Below are 17,440 nucleotides of genomic sequence, written 5' to 3'. Positions count from 1 at the left end.
GCATACTTGGCTTTTTTTTTTTTTAACTGAAATGCTTCTGTTATGTCCAATTATACAATAGCCACAAATCATCTTTATTAAACAAAAGATTCCACAAATCAAATGCAAAACTCAAACGTCTTGCTGGATAATTAATAAATATGCAAATAAATCTGTCACGATTTCTATTATTTTATATTGCATTTTAAGTCTCCCCTCTGTTTTTTCTCCCTCACTACAGCACATTTGTCGTTCATCCACTCTGGCGGGCTGGGGGGAACTCTATGGACGCACAGGCTATAATTACATCTTTTCTGGTACAGCACAGACACTCACAGTCACATGCAAACATAGAACATTTAGTACAATTTAAATGGGGAATTTTTTTTTTCCTTCTTGAATTTGTTGCTTCAGTTTTACATTGCTGCTGCTTGCTGACACATCAGTAGTAACCAAACAAAGATAACATTGCTTCTACATGGAGTCAATGCTTTTCTAAAATAGGATGTTTTAAATATACAGCGGGGGATATGGACCTGGCCAGCCCGCAAATAGCAAAAATGCACGTATAACTTACGATCATTGAAATGCACTGGGGAACATAAACAATTATTCAAAAAGCCGAAATGGAGTAAAGACGTGCTTCTTTGAGCTCCTGCAGACTTTTTCTCATTTCACTTAAAAAAATACATTTTTCCTGCTCTTTTGATACACAAATTCGTGTATTACAACTTTGAACCTTCAAGGACTCGCTAACGTGGCTCATCTCATGGTGGATAAGCTACAGAAATTTAAGTTTGACGGTGCTGGTGAGAAGCCCAACAGGCCGACTACGAGGCTACAAGCTGCCGAATCGAAACTCCGAGATCTCACTGTCACCTCGGGACATGGGCGATGACGTCAAAGCTCAGATTCTGACAACCTTGAGAGGCGACATCACCCAAATCATAAGAGAGGAACTTAAAAACGTTCTGGCGAATGACTCCGCCTCTCTCAAAGCTGAGCTCCAAGCTGCGCAGGCTGAGATTGCTAATAGCGCTGTTGCAGTGAATGCTCAATTTGACAGCAACCGACGTCCAGGAAGTGAAGGATGATATGTCTGCATGGTCTGATGATGTAACCGAATTGAAAGTCACGGTTAAATAGCTCCAGAATGACGTAAAATCACTTCGGGAGAAGTGTGAAATTTTGGAAGAAAAGATGAGGCATGGAAACATCCGCATTGTGGGCATCGATGAATATCCGAACTCCAGTAGTCCAAAGGAAGTGTTTTTCAGCTGGACAGGGATGTCAAAGTTGATCGGTCGCACCGTACACTTGCACCCAGGAAGCCAGGTGATGACAGGCCCCAAGTGATCGTTGCCAAGATGCACTAGATGCTGTGGACATCTTGATAAGAGCCAGGGAGAAAGCTCCGCTGATGTACAATGGAAAAAGGATCATTTTTTTCCCGGACTACACCACAGGAGTTGTGAAAGCCCGAGCCTCATTCACAAATGCACGGAAAGCTTTGCGTGGGCGTGTGACATGCGTTTTGGATTGTTCTATCCAGCAACATTCCGAATCACCTTTGAGAATGAAAGCCTGGAGTTTCAAGATCCCGCCAAGGCCATGATTTTCCGTGACTGAATGGTAATCTTAAGGTATTGTGTGCTCGAAAACATACAGCTGGCCTCAGCTGGTGTGAACAATGACATATTATATTGTTTGCACAATTTGGTCTATTAGTTCCATAAGGTAGCACTAGCAAGTTTTTTTTTCTCCTAACCTGTAATTGCATATTCAGACAGAAGAATGTTGTATAATTTGCATTATTATTATAATTTTTTGTAGGCTACAACTATACGCTTGTCATTTTTCCTTATTTGCTTCAATTCCATATGTAATCTGCATGAGCCTGAGCTCCAATTTCTGTTTTGTTTTGGTTAATTCACACTTTGGTTAATTCACACTTTGGTTTTTGCTCCTCCCTTTTTTAGTGGATAAAGCACATAGTGTCGGACGGTGTTTTTTGCTGCTTAAATATAGTGGCTTGGTACGTTTTCCCACATTTTTGCATTTCACATGTTTGTGATTTTGTTATTAGTGTTGTTTTTTCTTGCATTTTGATCTTTCTGTTCTCTGGAGATCTAGTTATATATATATATATAAAATATAAAAGGAGTGTTGACTGGCAAAGAAGAACATAAAGTATCTCTGTATGCCGACGACGTCCTTATGTATTTGACTGAACCGTCTACAATTCCATGTCTAATGAAGAAGTTATCATTATATGGGTATTACTCTGGGTATAAAATCAATGTTGGTGATATCCCGCTGGAGCTAAAACGACAAAGCGGGTTTTGTTGGCCAAAAGAGGGAATAAAGTATTTGGGAATTTATATTCCCATCTCATTAGAATACAAATTATGGCAGAATAATTACTACTATAAAAAATGACTTAGATCGTTGGTCACCACTGCCTCTCTCACTCCTTGGACGCATAGAATCCATTCGTATGAATGAATGAACCAAGGTTTTTATACCTATTCCAAATGCTGCCTTTAGAAATACCTAGGTCTACATTTGAAGAAATTGACCAAAAAAAAAAATCGAAATTCATATGGCAGGGGAAGTGCCCCCGGATAAAATATAAAACACTTCAAAGAGTTAAGGAAGAAGGTGGACTTAACTTACCGAATTATTTCTGGGCAGCACAATTGAAACCTTTGATTTCATGGATGCAAAGTGATGCTCATACGAGATGGTTAAGCATTGAACAAACAATGTGCTCTGTGCCTTTGCAAGTATTGCCATTTGTCGACATTACGGTTTTGGGTTTAGGAAGGTGGGGTAAAACCACGCTTGAACTATGGAAGACAGTCAGACCTGCCTTCAAGCTGCCAACTCACCTCTCTGCTCTATCTAGCATTGCAAACTTGAAATCCTTCACTCCAAATAATTTAGATGTGGGCTTTCGGAAATGGGCTGATCGGGGTCTTGTCTATGTTTATCATTTGATGGATAAAAACGGTTTATTGTCATTCGAACAACTAGAGAGAAATTCACAGCTTCAAAAAAGGGATTTTTTTTTTTAGGTCTTTGCAAATACGGTCTTTTTTTGACATCTCATAAACAATGAGGAAAAATAATGGACCCATCACAGATTGAAATTGTTTTAATTAAATTTCAAAAATGGCAAGAGGACAAAAAAGTTATTACAAAGCTTTATAAAATATTTGTATTATTGGCTCATGATCGGCCCATTTCTGCAAAACAAAGATGGGAGGTGGAGGCGGGCCGGATTATATCTCATGAAAAGTGGAGAGAGGTTTGTACGGTGGCACACCAGACCACTAACTCCAAAACATAGAGATAATTTAAATGGAAGACATGTTGTAGATATTCCAGGACCCCAGACATTGTTGCTCAGATGACCCCTAACATTCTGAGTCTGTGTTGTGGCACTGAAGTGCCTAATCACATACATATTTTCTGGTTTTGCTTCAAACAACATGGTTTCTGGGATGAAGTGTACAGGGCCATAAAAGCAGATTTTTCAAGTTACAATACCAAGGGACTCAATGGTGGCTGTACTTGGTACCACTCCACCAGGGCTTCAGGGACAGGCTGCAACATATCTTTTAAACATTCTTTTCACAGCAGCTCTGAAATACATTACAAGCTCTTGGTTGCAAACTGAACCTCCCTCCTTTAATTTTGGGATTTAAAAATTGAGAGAACTCTATCAGATGGAAAAGATAACTTACTTATTAAGAGTCCAAATGCAATTTTTTTTTTTTTGAAAGAGATGGTGCCATGTGGAAGATTTAATATTGAGGTCCAACTAGGCAATGCAAATTAGGTGGAGTGTTCGTGGCTGTGCCACTCGTTGATTGTAGTGACTATACTCTTGACTATTGTTGCATAGGAATGCTAAGTATGTAGATGACACTGTTTATGAACCAAGTCTTGTATTTTATTTTCATATATATATATATGGTTGTGACAGCCTGTCAACCTGCAATAATGAGCCATTGCATGTAAATGTATCATCAATTCAATGTTAATTAGCTGAGATCATAATTATACACATGCATATAGTTCAAATAGTACAGGTAATATTAACCTCAATGAAGATAAACGATCTATAATCACTAATAACACTGAATATTGAGGCACTTGTTAATGCACGCACACGTTGTTAATCGAGTCCATTTGTGGAGGAACTCAAATATGTTACATTCCCCTTCATCTGGCGTGGCTCTCAAACATAGCTGGCCAAAAACATGCCTCATGATTAAACTGCAGTTATAAACTAAACACAAGAGGGTGCTGGATCTGAACAAATGGAATGCAGCCTCTTCTTTTTAACAGATGTGCTGCTTTTAATATTGTGATATCACGCCATTATCGGGACATCCCTACTTAAAACCAAAGACTCTAACTCGGGTGCCAAAAAATTGTGATCAGGATATCCCTAATTCCTAGAATTATCTTGAAGTGCTGGAAATATGCCTCATGCAGTGTAAACCTACATGTGTACTTTGTAGGGGGCAGTGATGATGCATGGACAGACTCAGAGGAAGTTCCAGAGGATGATTGTGCAGTCAGGTAATCAAACCTAGTGTTAGTCAAGAAAACCTAGATTGCCACACTTAGGGGCTTGTATAACTTGTGCACAATAATTAACTTGCATACTTTTGGTTTTTCTAATCTTTTTCTCAGAAATGGGGACTCCCAGCTTTTTGATAAGGTCCGAGGCCACGACATTAAGCTCCTCCGGTATCTGTCAGTTCGCTACATCTGTGACCTTATGGTGGAAAACAAGAAGGTTAAGTTTGGCCTAAAGTAAGAAACAATGTGTTATGTACTATATGATTGTCCTAGAGTTTGTTAACAATTGTAAACTGTCTATGTTTATACACTATGGAATAGGTTTACTAAAGGTTTGCATGTGTCAATATCGGCACAAACTTGATTGCTCACGCAAACAATGTGTAACAAACATGTGTAAACCGATCTATGCTGTGCTCACCCAGGAAGGACTGTCAAATGTGCAAAATTGCTGCACGGCTCATTTTGCGCGTTGTGTGCGTAGTATACTGTACTGTATATGCAAATATAGAAATTTAGCATGTGCAGTGTGGTTTATTATACCTGAGACGAATTTCGATCCATGACTGAGTCTTTAAAAGCTGTGTCTAAAAGACAGGCAAAATGAGAGGCCGGAGAACTTTTACACTTGTGTAAACATTTTTGAAATGCCAGTAACTTTTTCACTTTTTGTGAAAAATGTCTATTCAGCACTGTAATTTTCCCAATGATCCAAATTTCTTATTTGGAGTCAGGCACAAGAAGTTTCTGATGAGGAATGGAGGTAGGAGCGTTGTACAAACCAATTACAATGAAGTTGAGACATTGTGTTAAACATGAATAAGAACAGAATACAATTATTTTCAAATCATGTTCAACCTACAGTACAGGCCAAAAGTTTAGACACACTTTCTTATTCAATGCATTTACTTTATTCTCATGACTGGTTACTTTGTAGATTCTCACTGAAGGCGTCAAAACTATGTATGTACACATGTGGAGTTATGTACTTAACAAAAAAAAGGTGAAATAACTGAAAACATGTTTTGTTGTATTATAGATTCTTCAAAATAGTCATCCTTAGCTCTGGTTACTTTTGCATACTCTTGTCATTCTTACCTCTGGGAACTCCTTAAAGACTGTTGGAAAACCCCTTCCGGTGAATACCTTTTGAAACTCATTGAGAGAATGCCAAAAATGTGCAAAAAAGTAATCAGAGAAAATGGTCGCTATTTATTTATGTATTGATTTTTTTTTCGCCTTTTGTTGGATAACTTCAAATGTGTTCGTTAGTTGTCATAGTTGTCGTCATAGTTTTGATGCCTTTAGTAATGCATACAATGTACATAGTCATTAAAATAAAGCAAATGTATTGAATGAGAAAGTGTGTCTGTACTATGTATGTAATTGAATACACTTGAAAGACAAAATATTGAATGTTCAAACTGATCAACTTTATTGTGTTTAGCAAATAATCATTAACTTAGAATGTTACGGCTGCAACACGTTCCAAAAAATCTGGGACAGGTGGCAAAAAAGACATAGAAAGTTGAGGAATGCTCCTCAAACACCAGTTTGGAACATCTCACAGTTGAACAGGCTAATTGGGAACAGGTGGGTGCCATGAGTGGATATCAAAGGACTTTCCCTGAATTGCTCAGTCATTCTCAAGCAAAGATGGGGCGAGGTTCGCCATTTTGTGAACAACAGTGTGAGAAAAAGTCGAACAGTCTAAAGAAATTGTTCCTCAATGTACAATTTAAAGGAATTAAGGGATTTCATCATCTACGGTCCATAATATCATCAAAAGGTTCAGAGAATCAGGAGAAATTGCTGCATGTAAGCGGCAAGGCCAAAAACCAACATTGAATCCTCGTGACCTTCGATCGCTCAGGCGACACTGCATCGAAAACCCACATCAGTGTGTAAGAGGGATATCACCACATGAGCTCAGGAACACTTCAGAAAATCAATGTCAGTATATACAGTTCAGAGCTACATCCGTAAGTGCAACTTAAAACTCTACTATGCAAAGTGGAAGCCATATATCAACGTTCAACACACAAAAACGCTGCTGACTTCTCTGGTTCCAAGCTCATCTAAGATGGACTGATGCAAAGTGAAAAAGTGTGGCCTAACGAGTCCACAATTTAAATTCTTTTGAAAATTGTGGACGTCGTGTCCTCCAGGCCAAAGAGGAAAAGAACTATCTGGATTCCGGACTGTTAATGATGCCAATTTGAATGGCCAGCATCGCATCTGTGATGGTATGGGGCTGTGTTAGTGCCAATGGCATGGGTAACTTACACATCTGTGAAGGCACCATCCATGCTGAAATGTACATACAGGTTTTGGAGAAACATATGCTGCCATCCAAGCAACGACGTCCCTGCTTATTTTAGCAAGACAATGCCAAACCACATTCTGCATGTGTCACAACAGTGTGGCTTCATAGTAAAAGAGTGCGGGTACTAGACTGGCCTGCCTGCAGTCCAGACTTGTCTCCCATTGAAAATGTGTGGCACGTTATGAAGCGTAAAATACGACAAACAGTTGAACAGCTGAAGTTGTACATCAAGCAAGAATGGGAAAGAATTCCACCTACAAAGCTTCAACAATTAGTGTCCTCAGTTCCTAAACGTTTATTGAATGTTGTTAAAAGAAAAGGGAATGTAACACAGTGGTAAAGCTTTTTTGGAACATGTTGCAGCCAAAATTAAAAAGTTAATGATTATTTGCTTTTAAAAAAAAAAAAAAAAGTGACAGGAGTCGCCTTTGTGTCCTTGTCTGGTCATTTACCACTTCTCCACACTCAAAATTATCAGATGCTTAACCTGTATGTAATTGTTTCGTTTTTTGTTGCCAGTGTGACATCCTCTGAGAAGGCAGACAAAGCCCAACGCTATGCAGACTTCACTTTGCTCTCTGTGCCTTACCCTGGTAATGAAGCGCAGCCATTATGTTCATACATTTTAGAGTATGTTTAAAAGTATACTGTAAAAGTGAGCTTGTTTACTTTATCTTAGGCTGGATTTGCACTGCAGGACTAAGTGACCAATTTCAATTTAGTGCCTAAGTCAGATTTTGGTTTCTTTGACCATATATATTTTCAACTGACCCAAAGTGACATTTACTGAACAGCTGAAATAACTCACAATTATACATGTCAACATTAGATAGTGACAATACTGAAATATATAATAATAATAATGTAAATAATACATAAGTTAAACAGTAGGGGTGGGAATCTATGGTACCTCAGGATTTGATTTAGATTCAGAGGCTTAAGATTCGATTCAATTCAGATTCCGATGCTTCACTCCATTGGCTTACATTTTGTTGTCCATGTAAAACACTGGTACCTTTTAACAATTGCAGAACTCAAGGAAGAGCAAGGATTTATATTTCACACTTTGACTTTTATTAAAGTGGCAAGGCAACCTGGTTTATCCTGGATTGTCTGGCAACCAGTTCAGGGTGTACCCCGCCTACTGCCTGAAGCCAGCTGGGATGGACAAAGCAGTTAAGAAAATAAAGGAGGGCAACCTGGCTTATAATAGTGTTTCAACACAAATTTCAAAAAGTGACAATGTCAGCATTTGCTCTATCAAATGTCTAACTTCTCCTATAACAATACATTTACAAAAACATATTTAAATTTAGTAATTTGATTTAGCGTAGCCTGTATTTTATCACTTGAAAATGCAATATGCAGCAGACAACAGTGGCTTTTAGTTTATTTTAACTTTAAAAGGGGATTTTTAATACCTCTGAATCGGTTCTGAATCTTTTTAACATGACGATCGATGAGAATGCTGAATTTATGAGCTACCATTCAACAGGTTTCCCCTGTAATATTATTATGATTGCAAAGGACTGTATTTAAATTTACGCATAGACCCGAGCAGCAACTTTCTCCCACACCGGTTCCCTCTATAGTGAGCCGCTGCGGTGTTGCACTTGTTTTCTAACGACATGTTTAAATTTGCTATATAATCGCATTACGATTTTCAGTTGAGATGTGTAAGAAAAGAAAAAACGCAGAAGCAGAGGGCGTCGCCGCTCTGCTTCCCCGTTGCCATAGTGACTCTACGAATCGGGCTCCAATTATGTGGCCTTTTTAGTGTAGTGGTAACTCCAGGTGAAACAACTCTGCGTTGATAAAACTACCTCAAATCAGCTGTCCTGGAACCGAAAACGCAGAGTTTCCTATCTGAGGTTATGTCAACTTGCTGTTCAGGGTTTGTCTCAGTGTTTGTTGAACAGGATTTGTGAAATGGATCTCCTGATTTTGATATTAGAGGATCTATTTTTTTTTTTCTTTCTTTATGCTGCATACTGTGCACATCATTGCAAGGATGCAAGTCTGGATTATGTCTTGAATGATGGCACTAAATCCATCACTTTTTTTCTTTCTTTGTTAAGGGTGTGAGTTTTTTAAAGACTACAAAGATAGAGACTACACAGCTGAGGGACTTATATTCAACTGGAATCAGGTACTTACTATTTTTTTTCTATGATTAAATTCTAATTGCAGTTAGCGAGGTAGGAATGAAGTTCTGACTAACCTGACATCATTCTTCTTCGTTGACAGGACTATGTGGATGCTCCGTTGACAATCCCTGCGTGCTTTACCAGGAACCTAAACATTGACTGGGCTCAGTACCAGGTCAGTGGCGTGCAGTGACATTTTGGGGGGTGAGTGCTCCGGGGGAAAAAAAGGGCACTTTTGCGCATATGGAATACCTTATTGACAATTCCGAGATGACGTCACAAGTCAAAATGGCGGTCAATTTGGTGAACTAAATCTATCCGCTCATTGATGAAAAGCATTGGACTTTGGATCGTAGTAATTAAATTTGTGAGGATTATTTTGATTTCAATATGTGATGAGATATCGTTTGACTACTATAACAATCAGTGTGGCTTGTATGATAGTCACAGGCAAAAACATTAAAATTAGTTGTTTGTTTTCACCGTATAAAGGAAGCATTTGCATTGCGTTGCATTGGGGAAGTATTAGAAATGCCCAGATGTTCAGAATTGTCAGTAGAAGTTTTTCAAAGAACAAGATAAACATTGATCACACATATAGCCTAATAACTCTTTTACTGCCAAATACGTTAAATGACGTTCTGCAAAAACCTACGGAGGAGCGCCAAAGACGTTAAAAGACGTCCACCCATTTTTTATTTTTTATTTATTTTTTAAACAGGTGCAGGGAAGGCTTGCGGAGCTGTCCTGAAAGTTTCAAGCAGGTCTAGTGAGCCTAATGATTATTTTTGGCCCCTAGAGGGCAGCGATGACTCTCTTTTGACAAGATCGGGTGGGCGTCAGCAGAAGACGTGAGGCGGGGCTAGAGTGTTGTGGGGACAATGGCTGAAGAAGCCATAATGGCGGTTGCAAGCAGCTCATGCTAGAGCCGTTTTTTTCAAAGACGAAAAGCATCGACCAACGATAAAGAGCACATTGATGACGACGATGATCATCATCGAAGATGATGATGATGGTGACTCCGTGGTTGGAAGCATTGACGCGGCAGTAGAATACATTAGGCGGAGCTAGATGGAGGAGGAAGCGGACAATGTTGCAAGCAGCTCACAGTTGGAAATTTTCAACGCTAAAAAGCACATTGATGACGACGATGATCATCATCGATGATGATGATGGTGACTCCGAGGTTGACGGCGAAGTTGGAAGCGTTGACGCGGCGGCTATGACGACGTCATAAAGGTACACGGGCTAGCGATGCTGACACTGGAAAACGCGGAGCACAAGCGAGCACGCTCAGGCGGACGTTCAATCGGACGACGAAGAGTGCCCCGAGTCCAATGCATATTCATCGGAGGAGTGGGTACAGTGCTACTTGCTATTTACGCAGGGCAGTGTTACAAAAAGAAAAACTGTATTTGAAACATCCACATAATTGTAAGTAGTACCACAGTTGCATACATTTGTAAATAGTTTGCGAAATTGTTTTGTCAAATTGTTACTGTTGAATGGAAATAAACGTATTTTGCAAACTAAAAACACTTTTTCATTGTTGGTAAAAGCGTTTTACAGAAGTAAAGCACTGTTTAGGTGTTTGTGGCATCATTCATGGACAAAAAGAAGTGTACAATTCACTAGAGTGCATGAAATAACATCGTTTCACAAAAAGCTCTTTTTCTCCGTTTTTTGTTTCAAAACAGAGCATTTCGGTGAAACTAACCATTTTCTATTGTTGATTACTGAAGAACGGAATAAGGTAGAAACAAACTTTTTTTTCTGATGAAAGATGAGAGTTCAATCTTTCATTTGGTAGTATGTGTGTTTCCATAGTCCAAACACAACATTTTCTGTGGACCTTGAAAGATCAGTCAAAATGCTTAAATCGGCTGGCACTGGCGACATCCCGTTTCTGAAAACGTCTGGCAGTCAAAGAAATAATAATTCATAATACCCCACAGCTAGTTTTAATAACAGCCTATTAGGGCAACATGACTGCAAGACTTGTAGCAAAGAAATAACAGTGATGGTTTGCGCAAAATAATAGCTAATAATTTAGTTAATAATAGCTTCATGCCTGCTGATTTAGTAAAAACTACTTAAAAATAAAATGTCAACAGCTTTTGAGATTGTTCAATAAAATTAACCTTAAGGAGCAATCCATATTAAAATGGGAGCTTTAAAAGGTGCTAAACACTAGTTAACATCTCTCTCATGCATTATGCTACAATTAGTAAATAAATAGACTAATAGTAACCAAACAGACCAATGGGATGAGAATGAATAAGACTGACTGTTGCCATTACAAGAAGGCAAAAGGGTATTTTTCACAGGCAATTGAGAATTTCAAACATCCGGGCATTTCTGATATTTCCACAATGCAACTCAATGCAAATTCTTCGGCCACCGACAACGTATTGGATTGCTATTGCCTGTGACTACTAGCATGACATAAACCAGACACAAACAACAGAAAATCACATTTTGAAGTCAAAATAATCCCCATAAATCTAATTCCAATGATCTTAAATCCAATGCTTTTCAATGCACGGACCACAGAGTGCTTCCTTTCACCGTCATTAGTTGTACTCTGTGCTGGTCATCACATTATCATCATTGTCTTAGCATATAGCGTTAAACTAGCTAAATAGGTGGCTATTTGGCTAATTTATGCTCAGTTGTTTGTGCTGTATGAGACAGCTACTTCACAACAAAATGATTGAAGTAGAAGGCAAACAAATAACACAATTTCACTGGATTTGTAACAGTTACCTGGCTGGGACGGAGCAGAAGACGAGATGCGTGTGACGTGTGTGTGTGCCACGGCGAACGCGACCGTGGCTAATAACGTTCTCGTGACACAGAGAGAGAGAGAGACAGCTAGGTCGGGTGGGTGTATGTGCGCACGCGGCAACCCCCCCCCCCCCCCCCACGCCTTTAATTGTGCATCTTTTCTAAAAGATTGTGTCAACATTTACCTGTCCTCAGTAAAGTGTTTATTTAAAAATAAAAAAACTAAACTAACAAACTTTCCAAAGGACACTTTTTTGTGAGAGGGCAGAGGGGCAAGGGTGTCAGCACCACTAGGGGTCTGCCTGTGCATGCTAGTGTACCAGGTACTTATCTTATATGAGCAAGCAGTTGTCTATTGTAGAGCCCGACAGATATAAGATTTTTGGGGCCGATTGGAGCTATCAATATATTGGCAGATAATCGGGTCGATATATTATGTAACAATGTATTATGTAATAATGTTTATATACACAGGATATATACAATACATGAACACAAATTCTTATAATACTGTATAAGTATGATTCAAGACAAAGAAACAAAATGCTATGAATTCACAAAACATCTTGGCAATATCCACTTGTTATATTTATCGGCTATTGAAAAGTTCCATCTGCAGCCACTGGGTATTTGCAAACATCTCTAAAGAAAATGCTAAAGGCCGTATCCCACTGAGCTGCGAACGTTGCCGAACGTTGCAAATGTTGAATTTGCAAACTATGAGGTTGCCGTCATTTTGCGACATCTCTGCAATGTTTTAGTAACATTTGAGACCGCGCAAATTAACCTGAAATTTGAGTCAAATTGACCCACACAACGGATGAAAATTTTAGTTTTTCTTTTCCTTTTTATTAGAAGATTTAGTTACTGTATTGGATATTTTTGTTCAGTCACGCCAATCGCTGTGACATATTGCCTGCACGCAGCACGGCCCTGTTCATTTTGGACTGAAATGATTCAGTATGGTGCTTCAGTCCCGAAAATATGACGGCAACTGTCAAAACCCCATGTTAAATAACCTGCCAGAATGCCACACGCACATCTCCAAAAAGAAAACAATCTACTAACGTGAGATTTACTTACACAAGTTTTAACAACAATTCTAATAAAGTGCTAAAGGAGAGAGTTGAAGAGGCTGATGCACATAAAGTTTTTGGAAAAACTCCCAGGGATGATGAAGAAATTTAATTTTTGAATGAAAATCAGTTTCTCATGCATGTCTTGTTACAATCATGTTACTGTAAGTGTAATGCAGTTGCCTAATGCATATGTAAGACTTCTTGTTTGTTTTATTGTGTGTTATAGGTATAACTGCAAAAAGCAGTTTTCTTTGTATTTCGGTGGTTTAGGGAGTTTTTTTCTGTATACGATTTCTATTCCATTTTCAATTCTGCTTAACAATTCGATTCTTTAGCGAGTCTCTTATCGATACTTTTTTGTAAAAAAGGAGAATAAATAGGGAGATTAGCATCAACTTTTTAATTGTCTTAATTGTCTTTAATGTTTAACTCTGACTGCCAGACGTTTTCAGAAAAGGGATGTCGCCAGTGCCAGCCGATTTAAGTATTTTGACTGGCCTTTCAAGGTCCACAGAAAATTATGTGTTTGGACTATGGAAACACACATACTACCAAATGAAAGATCTTTCATCAGAAAAAGTTTGTTTCTACCTTATTCCGTTTCTGAGTAATCAACAATAGAAAATGGTTAGTTTCACCTCTGTTTTGAAACAAACGTCTTTTAACGTCTTTGGCACTCCTCCATAGGATTTTACTAAACGTTATTTAACGTTTTTGGCAGTCAAAGAGTTAAAAGTAACATACAAACCTAACGGTGAAGTTGTAAGAGGGCCAAATCCTAGGACTCCACAATGGCGTGCAGTGTCGGCCCAAGCATTGATAAGCAACATTTGATTTTGGGGCCAATAATAGTGATTATTGATCATTCATACTCCTATAAACTTATTTAATGTTCTAGTCTTTCATTATGAATACACTTGTAAAGCTATATGTGAGACTTGTAGTTAGATTAAAATCCACAATGATAGGCGCACCATTGATTTTTGAGAAAATTCAAGACTTTTAAGTGCGCCTTATGGTCAAGAAAATATGGTACAGACGCTCCCCTACTTACGAACATTCGAGTTACGAACAACGGTACATACGAACATGTCTGCGCGCATGTCAAAAAATGTTCGGAAAGAGATGCTGTAAGTTAGATTTTGTATTGCGCACCTTTTTCCGAGTACTGTAGTGCTTCTTTCCGCCGCTAATACCGACGCTTGGCGCTGTGAGAGCTCACCCAGCATTGGAGGCTCAGCAACGTGTCGAGGAGGAGGAAGAAGAAGAAACGCCTGTCGCTCATAGATAAAGCCATCGCACTCTTCGAGCAGCAAGACCCAAATATTGAACGTTGCACAAAGGTTGCAAATCAATTGAATGATGCCATACAGTGCTACCGCATCATTTATGGTGAAAAAGGAAGAAAACTGTGCAATCGTCGTTAGATCGCTTCTTTCGGCCAGTTTCTAGTAAATCCTCCAAGGAAGATACTCATCAACCCTCATCTTCTTCTCCTCAACCCTCAACTTCTTCCTACATTGAAGTTACGGAGGAGGAAGTAACTTTTGAAGCCCATTCCAGCGACGACGAAGAACCTCTCATGATATAAAATCCTCCTCTTCCTCCTCCTCCTCCTCCATCAAATCCTTAAGCATCGAGTACATATTCCAAAAGTAAGTTAAACTTCATTTTATTTATCTTATTACGTACATGTACATACTGTGTGTCTCTCGCTCTCTCTCTCTAACATACGTAGTACAGTACTGTACGTATTCTCTTTAAACATAAATTATAATACAAAATATAGGACTGAAGCAACTTACGAACAAATTCACCTTACGAACGATCGCTCGGAACGTAACTCGTTCGTAAGTTGGGGAGCGTCTGTATTTGTATATCACCCCCCAGCCCCCCCATTATTTTTTTGTTCATTCTTTGTTAATTTTTTTCTCTCTGGGATTAGGGTTGGGGGTGATGAGCCAATCTCTATTTTCATGATAAACACTGATAGAGATCCGGAAGTCACGTGACTATTTCTCTGAACACGTCCCCCGTGGGAGGAAAGTAGAGGCACCGCGTTAATGGACTACAATGACGAGGGGGGATAAAACTAGCGTTTATCAGTCAAATTTCCGCCCAAGAGCATTGACAGTCCCTTTGATGAAAAGGACATCAAATACATGCGCGAGGTGGGCAGGTGGATTGCTTATGAAGTGTCAGCAGGGCTTTTTTTATTAATTCGGCGACAATGTTATCTGGAATTAACCCCTCTCTTACACCGGTGAGTGCTATCAAATCTGATCATACAAAGGCTTTACAAGTTTGTACAATCCAAATTTATTTCCCCCTTATGTGTGGTCAAAATGCCATCGAAGTTAGCAGTTTTACGCAAGTCTTGGCAGTGTTATTTAGGTATGTTAGCAACTTAGCATCTGCTAATTCGGCCGGCACCGCCGTCATTTACGCCCTAAAAAGCCTTTATGGTCAGTTATTAAATTCACCTGTGTAATATCTATTAAACCGTAGCAGCACAAACGTATAAAAAAGATTATTTCTTTATTATAACTTTAGTTAGCATCTGCTGATACAGCCACCGTGTACAAAGTGCCCAATCACGTCTTTCACACTTTAATAACGAAACAGTGGAACCTCAGAGTTTGAACGTCTCAGAACGCAAACAATTCGGACTTCAACCAAAAAATCTGAGTAAAAAATGCCTCGGAGTTTGAACACCCAAACAAAGCATGCTAAGCCAAACGTACCTTGAAAACGGGTAGCCGAGCGAAGCCGAGCAATACCGAATGTTCAAGTTTGCGGTAGTTGAGACGATGCACTGCTCATTTCCAGTCTGATCGTGAATACACCCAGAGGTGCTCTATACTCGCGAAGTGCATTTAGATTTTTCCACGACAATTTTTTTTGCCATGGGCCCAAAGAAAGACAACAGTGCCAGTGGCATCAAAGAAAAACATACAGTGCTACGAACCACAGTGGAATTAGGAAGGTGATTATCGCGCAGTTGTAACTACTGTCACTGCTTCTGTAAATACTGGCACAAGGACCCCCCTTAGCTGTTCAATAACGTGCCTGACGTTAAACAACGCACGCAAGGACCGCTTAGTAGTCATTCCTATGGGATTTTTTTTTTTCGGCGGTTGAACAATTCGGACTTTGAACACTTCGCAGGAACGAATTATGTTCAAACTCCGAGGTATCACTGTACAATCAAGCTACATCTACAAGACTAACTGATTCAGTAATTGACTCACCTGATATAAAGTTACACAAGCATTGAGGAGGATCCCAAATCTCGTTGTTCACCCTTTTTATGGCTACTATGATCCATTGGCTACGCATTGGTTCATCTTTTGGTAGCCTGGAGAATGCTCAATCCTTTTTTTTGCCTCTTCTCTCAGCTCAATTCCGATTTATCTGATTTTTCCATGCAGTGTGAACGGTACAATTCAGATTTTTTTCTCTGTGAACCCTCATCCGCACACAGCCGATTCATACGTCATAAAAAGCCTGATATGCGCGCTGCGCGGGTGAAAAAGAGTGCTTGGAAGGGAGACTACTGACACGTCTGTGAATATATACAAAGCTGAAGCAGTAATTGTGTAACATTTTTATTTGTCTTTAATTTAATCACACTTGAAACATGAAGCATAAAGTTGACATGTGTGGCGATAGTAGAAATTCAGCCCTGCAGACGGTTTATCACGAACGGCGACGTGACATCATCTTCAGTAGACTTCTCAATCAAATGAGGTTGAAGAGTGTCCCCTCATTTCCCCCAAATATTTCTATTACCTCTTCCAACCTCGCTACGCCAGCGACATGAGATGAAAAAAAATGAGTCAGACGGATTTCTGTTGCTGTTTGTAAACAGCACATTCAAAACTGATGCAAGAGGAAGCCGAGGACAGCAGCCAACCAGGAGCGAGCGTGAAAACAGTCCACCAGCCAGGAGTGCGGGTGTTTCGCACAGCTGAATTTGCATAATGTGTGCAGACAAGACACATGAATCGAACTCTTAACACGTCCGCGAAATGAGTCCACCAGTTCACCAATCTGTGACGTTGGCACAGCTAGATTTGCATATGACACTGATAAAAGTTGCTTGCCTCAGTGGCTTGGCTGGCGGTAAAACGTTGCAAGTCGGGTTACTTCAGTGAACACTGCAACGTGACGTTGTTTTGGGTGTACGTCACTCAACGTGTACTCTTTGCGTATGCGAGTCGCATCACGGAGGCTGTCGCATTTGTTTTTGTAATGTGAGCAGTACATAAAAAGATTGGATTTAACAAAAAATCCGAATTGGGCATCACGCCCTGCAGTGTGAACGTAGCCTATGGTGTGTAGCGCTAATCCTCCATTTGACCTCCCGTCTTCCAAATTGATTGCATCCAATTTTATCCCCTACAAAACATAATCTATTTTGTCTGTTGTCCTACTCGTGTATTTTCAGTCATGGGACCTGGTGGAGCAGACACAGAACTACCTGAAGCTACTTCTACATATCATCAACAGTGATGGTAGGAAGT

At 39.5% G+C, this 17,440-nt stretch overlaps 1 protein-coding gene across 2 annotated transcripts in view; it reads left to right on the top strand.

Annotated features, from left to right (window-relative positions):
- mtmr14 (myotubularin related protein 14) overlaps positions 1 to 17,440 on the top strand; it is a 91,458-nt gene that overhangs the window by 35,924 nt on the left and 38,094 nt on the right. The window contains exons 4-10 of one of the 2 annotated variants that reach the window (XM_077573069.1): positions 221 to 296; positions 4,512 to 4,572; positions 4,687 to 4,809; positions 7,421 to 7,494; positions 8,980 to 9,050; positions 9,149 to 9,223; positions 17,365 to 17,431. In XM_077573069.1, coding sequence (XP_077429195.1) covers positions 221 to 296; positions 4,512 to 4,572; positions 4,687 to 4,809; positions 7,421 to 7,494; positions 8,980 to 9,050; positions 9,149 to 9,223; positions 17,365 to 17,431 — 547 coding nt within the window. The remainder of the gene's footprint in view (positions 1 to 220; positions 297 to 4,511; positions 4,573 to 4,686; positions 4,810 to 7,420; positions 7,495 to 8,979; positions 9,051 to 9,148; positions 9,224 to 17,364; positions 17,432 to 17,440) is intronic. The other variant, XM_077573070.1, reaches the window with a different exon arrangement.

The sequence above is a fragment of the Vanacampus margaritifer genome, chromosome 8 (genome assembly GCF_051991255.1).
Source record: "Vanacampus margaritifer isolate UIUO_Vmar chromosome 8, RoL_Vmar_1.0, whole genome shotgun sequence".
NCBI classification, from domain to species: domain Eukaryota; kingdom Metazoa; phylum Chordata; class Actinopteri; order Syngnathiformes; family Syngnathidae; genus Vanacampus; species Vanacampus margaritifer.
The sequence above is the reverse complement of the archived record's forward strand: the minus strand, read 5'-3'. Positions and strand labels throughout refer to the sequence as shown.